This window comes from Syngnathus floridae, chromosome 21 (assembly GCF_059516105.1).
Source record: "Syngnathus floridae isolate MCC-2025c chromosome 21, RoL_Sflo_1.0, whole genome shotgun sequence".
NCBI lineage: Eukaryota > Metazoa > Chordata > Actinopteri > Syngnathiformes > Syngnathidae > Syngnathus > Syngnathus floridae.
In genome coordinates this window covers 6903802-6908955 of record NC_142433.1, presented here as the reverse complement: position 1 = coordinate 6908955, position 5154 = coordinate 6903802, and the positions used below count along the sequence as shown (strand labels likewise).

Here is a 5154-nt window from a genome sequence, read left to right as displayed (position 1 = left end):
TGTCTCAGAAAGAAATGGATATTGAAGCTGCAAACCTAACAAGAATAAATGTCCATTTTTGCCCATGTGAAGCCCTTCGAGCTTTGTCTGTGATTCAGGGCGATATAAAGCAACTTGACTTGACTTGCAATGATAACAGCCAGCGAGGCGGGTCACGTGATTTCAGAGAAAGCCAAACTCGAGCTGATGTATTACCACACGGTTTAGTGTACACTGCCCTGAGTGACGTCATCGCCAGGCTGAACTCCGATTGGCTTGAGTGGGAAGTAGTTGAAGCGCGTCTGCTGTTTTCTGTACTTCCTCTTCCGCCTGTCCGACCAGTCGCTCGTCGCAACTTTGACCAAATACCCCTTTTGACTAAAATCGCAAAAGGACAACTTGATGCTTGCAATGAATTTACTTGTATTCTTTGTTGCGGCCGTGCAAATTTACAGCGTGGCACCTGGTAAGTTTACTTTACTTACAACTCAGTTTATTATCCTCAAGATTGACGCTCTTGATATTGAACTGACGCATTTATTATTATTTTGTTTGGTTACATTTTCTTCACATGTCTGCTGCGTCAACATTTCATGAGCGGAAAATTCCTTCACCTGAACACTCGTTTTCTCATAGTTAGATGGGAACACAATGCTTTGATTATAACTTTTGGAATATATAGTTAATAAAGTTGAAAAACTTAAAAGTGACACAAAGAAAGGTGATATATACCTGCATGAATAACCGTTTGGTTAATTATGGAAAAGCTAATGTACTGTAATGAAATGTTTGACAGGAGAGACTTTGCAATTGATAATTAACATTTAACGGTAACGGCAATAAAGTTGTATCTAATCTTTCATAACAAAATAAAACATGGTATTGCCTCCTGAATAGACAATATATGATCAATTACGTAATTGGGAAAAAAGTTTTTGGGGCAAATTAAAGAGAATGGCAAACGTTATGTAATTATATTTCTTTCCTAAGTGGATTGAAATATAAGTATATACATATATCTATATATATAATATTTAGTTAATAAAGTTGAAAAACTTAAAAGTGACACAAAGAACGGTGATATATACCTGCATGAATATCCATTTGGTTAATTATGGAAAAGCTAATGTACAGTAATGAAATGTTTGACAATAGAGTCTTTGCAATTGATTATTAACATTTTACGGTAACGGCAATAAAGTTGTATCTGATCTTTCATAATAAAAGAAAACATTGTATTCCCTCCTGAATAGACAATATATGATCAATTACGTAATTGGAAAAGTTTTGGAGGCAAATTAAAGGGAATGGCAAAAGTTATGTCATTATATTTCTTTCATAAGTGGATTTAAATCGCTGATGAGGGGCATCCCGCTGGAATCCAACATATTTATCAACAACCAGCAGAAAACAAACAATTGTCAAATCACTGACAAGTTTGAGTGAAAGAATGCGCTTGGATAAACATGAACTCCAACATGCCAAGTGCTGCAATGTGCCAACTGCAGACAGAATCATTGAAAATATGAATTGCACAAGATTGCTTAATGTAAAAACAAAGCAAGATCATTTGTGTCACTTTTGTGTTTGTCTTTCAGTCATTCACACGCTCAATTATTTCGAGACCACCTCTCAAGTTGCAAAGCTACCAGACCACTTGCTGGTGGCGTATGTTGACAGCGTTCCGATTTACCAGTTTGACAGCAACCACAGGGAAACGAAAGTGAAACATGACTGGGTGAACAAAATCACACAAGATGATCCGCACTTCTGGAAGAAAGAGACGGAGATCAGTATTGTGAATGAGCAGGTCATGAAAGTCAACATCGAAACCGCTAAAAAGCGCTTCAACCAAACCGGAGGTTTGTTTACGTCGGCGCGTCCGCTCGTAAAATTCATTTCATGTGCTGGTACACTTTTTTTTCTTCCCGACTAATAAACAGATGTGTCACTGCTGGCTTCTCTCTGATTATCGTCACTGAATCTTGTGTGCGATCCTTTCAGGTGTTCACATGATTCAGCTGATGAAAGGCTGTGAATGGGACGATGAGACTGGGGAGGTTGATGGTTGGGAGCACCACCGTTATGATGGAGAAGACTTCCTATCATTTGAGGCGAAGACGATGACATGGATCGCAGCACATCCACAAGCTTTCATCACCAAATTGAAGTGCGACCAAATCGACGGGTTGAATGAAGCCCAAAAGAATTACTACACTGAGGTGTGTCCTTCCTATTTGAAGAAGCATGTGAGCAACGGGAGGGACTTCCTGACGAGAACCGGTACGTTGTCCTCTCACACCTTCTCTCAACCTCGCACTCTATCTTTCCTCCCTTCACATTCTCTCCATCTTTTGTGCCCTCCTCACGCGTTTCCCTCCATCTCTGCCCCTGCGTGCAGAGCTTCCCAAGGTGTCTCTCCTGCAGAAGACGCCTTCCTCTCCGGTCACCTGCCACGCCACGGGTTTCTACCCCATTACATCGTCCCTCTTTTGGAGGAAGAACGGCGAGGAGATCCACGAGGACGTGGAGATGGGGCAGACCCTCCCCAACCACGACGGAACCTTCCAGACCTCGGTCGACCTGAAAGTGGAGGTGACGCCCGCCGCGGAGCGGGAGTACGAATGCGTGTTCCAGCTGGCCGGCGTCTCGGAAGACATCGTCATCAAGCTGGATGCCGGAAGCATCCTGAGCAACGCGCGCATCCAGGGTGAGCGTTTGGCGCGGCTCAGACACGTCCGATTGGCTGTGAGCTCTCGCGGGTCATTGACGTGTCTCTCTTCGTGCTTTGCCCTGTGAAGAAGAGCAAGACAGGAAGAAGGCGGTGGCCATCGCCGTCCCGTTGGTGGTCCTCGCTCTGGTGGCGGTGGCGGCAGCAGTCCTTGCCAAGCGTCTCAAAAGCAAACAAGGTGAGCAAAGTTGCTCCGTCAGGAACATCAAGAGAACATTGTTTGTGACCATTCCTAATCTCTTCTTGTTTCTCTTTCATTTCAGCCAAATACTCTCAAGCTTGTAAGTAAAACGTTTTCTGCTTCCTTTGAGCCACAATAACAAGGCAGCCATGTCAAGATTTGATTCAAACCTAAAGTGTCCATGCCGGAAAATGTCAGCTGCGTACACTGGTGCCCTGAGATGCGCTCGCAAATGCTTTTTTTCCATTGAAAGGAATGGAATGACGTTCTTCATCAAAATTGTTGTCTTGTGTAATTTAACCTCTCTGGCTTTTAGCTGTTTCCACCGATTCTGAGCCTGTTTCCGGGTGAGAGGCAGCAACGGTCACCTGGTAAGTTAGCTCATGCTGACTACACGTGGTCTTCGGATTCTGGAGGTGGGTTAGGGAACATTTGGATTCTTGTTGACTATTTTGCTCTGCTCTTCTTTCTTCAGGTGTCGGAATTCTTTCAGAGGACTTTCTCATCACAACACAGATGTTTTTTTCTTCTTCAAGTCAACGATAATTATGTTTCTGTTAAATCAAGTTTTTGGGTGGTTTCAACGATGATAGCAACAAGTTTCATTCTTGTTTGATTGTATTTCCTATTTCAAAATGCCGTTTAATCCCAGGTCTTCATCTAATAAACAACTAACACGTTTCTCAGAAGGTGAGGTTCTTGACTGCCCTTATTTGAACTGCGGCTGAACATATTCAACGTTCAATGCCCAAAGTGGAAATGCAAAATGGAGCGTGCTACTCGACTGCGACCAGCAGAGGCGCCGTTGAGTCACGCTCAATAGTTTGGCTGTCTAAAGTTCAGCATGACGATGACGATGGGAGGTGAAGCAAAATATTTGCCGCTGCGTTTGGAATTTTGCTCTCTCGGAAAGAAAAAAGCAGTTAATTTTTTGTCATTGTTGAAATCAAGTGAATCTCAATCAAATGTGTCAATAAAACACTATATACAGGACTGTCTCAGAGAATTAGAATCTTGTGATAAAGTTCTTTATCTTCTGTCATGCAATTAACAAAACAAAAATGTCATACATTCTGGATTCATTACAAATCAACTGAAATATTGCAAGCCTTTTATTATTTTAAAATTGCCGATTATGGCATACAGCTTAAGAAAATTCAATTATCCTATCTCAAAATATTAGAATATTTTCTCAGACCAAGTAAAAAAAAAGATTTATCACAGCAAAACAAAATCAAACATTTGAAAATGTCCATTAATATACGCGGTACTTGGTTGGGAATCTTTTTGCATGGATTTTTGCATCAATATGGCGTGGCATGAAGGCAATCAGCCTGTGGCATTGCTGAGGTGTTATGGATGCCCAGGATGCTTCAATAGCGGCCTTTAGCTCATTTGCATTGTTGGGTCAGGTGTCTTTCAGCTTCTTCTTCACAATACCCCACAAATTATCTATGGGGTTCAGGTCAGGGGAATTGGCAGGCCAATTGAGGACAGTAATCTACACCATTAACTGGTGGTTTTGGCACTGTGGGCAGGTGCCAGATCATGCTGGAAAATGAAATCATCATCTCCACAGAGCTTTTCAGCAGACGGAAGCATGTAGTGCTCTCAAATCTGCATTTACTCTGGACTTGATGAAACACAGTGGACCAACACCAGCAGCTGACATGGCTCCCCAAACCATCACTGACTGTGGGAACTTCACACTGGATTTTAAGCAACTTGTGGAGCGTTTCCTGCCACAATTCCCCCTTCCAACAGACTTTTTGTGGATGTGCTTTGAAACTGCACTCTGTGAACAGCTTGCTCTTTGAGAAATGCCTTTTTGTGTCTTACCCTCCTGATGGAGGGTGTCAATGATGATCCTCTGGACAGCAGTCAGATCAGCAGTCTTCCCCATACCTGTGATTTAGTTTACTGAACCAAGCTGAGTGTTTTTCAAGTCCGGAAACCCTTGCAGGTGTTACAAGTTAATTGGACGATTCAAGTGATTAGTTGAATACCCTACTAGTTTACTTTTTCATGATATTCTAATATTTTGAGGTAGGATATTTGAGTTTTCTTAAGCTCTATGCCATACTCAGCAATATTAAAATAATAAAAGGCTTGCAATATTTCAGTTGATTCGTAATGAATCCAGAATGTATGACATTTTTGGTTTTTTAATTGCATGACAGAAAACAAAGAACTTGATCGCAATATTCTAATTTTCAGAGACAGTCCTGTAAATGTGAAATATTATGTTATTTTAATGTTACTT

At 41.7% G+C, this 5154-nt stretch overlaps 1 protein-coding gene across 2 annotated transcripts; it reads left to right on the top strand.

Annotated features, from left to right (window-relative positions):
- The first annotated feature begins 277 nt into the window (after positions 1-277).
- Positions 278-3884, top strand: LOC148380350 (H-2 class I histocompatibility antigen, alpha chain-like). Of its 2 annotated transcripts, XM_088365583.1 has the most exons (8): positions 278-445; positions 1578-1841; positions 1984-2262; positions 2381-2689; positions 2781-2888; positions 2974-2991; positions 3208-3262; positions 3367-3884. In XM_088365583.1, exons 1-7 carry the CDS (start codon positions 382-384, stop codon positions 3240-3242), a joined length of 1077 nt encoding a protein of 358 aa, XP_088221709.1. In that variant the 5' UTR covers positions 278-381; the 3' UTR covers positions 3243-3262; positions 3367-3884. The 2 variants fall into 2 exon arrangements, with proteins under 2 accessions (XP_088221709.1, XP_088221708.1); XM_088365582.1 differs by lacking the exon at positions 278-445 and having other exon boundaries at positions 1490-1841.
- Positions 3885-5154: the final 1270 nt, after the last annotated feature.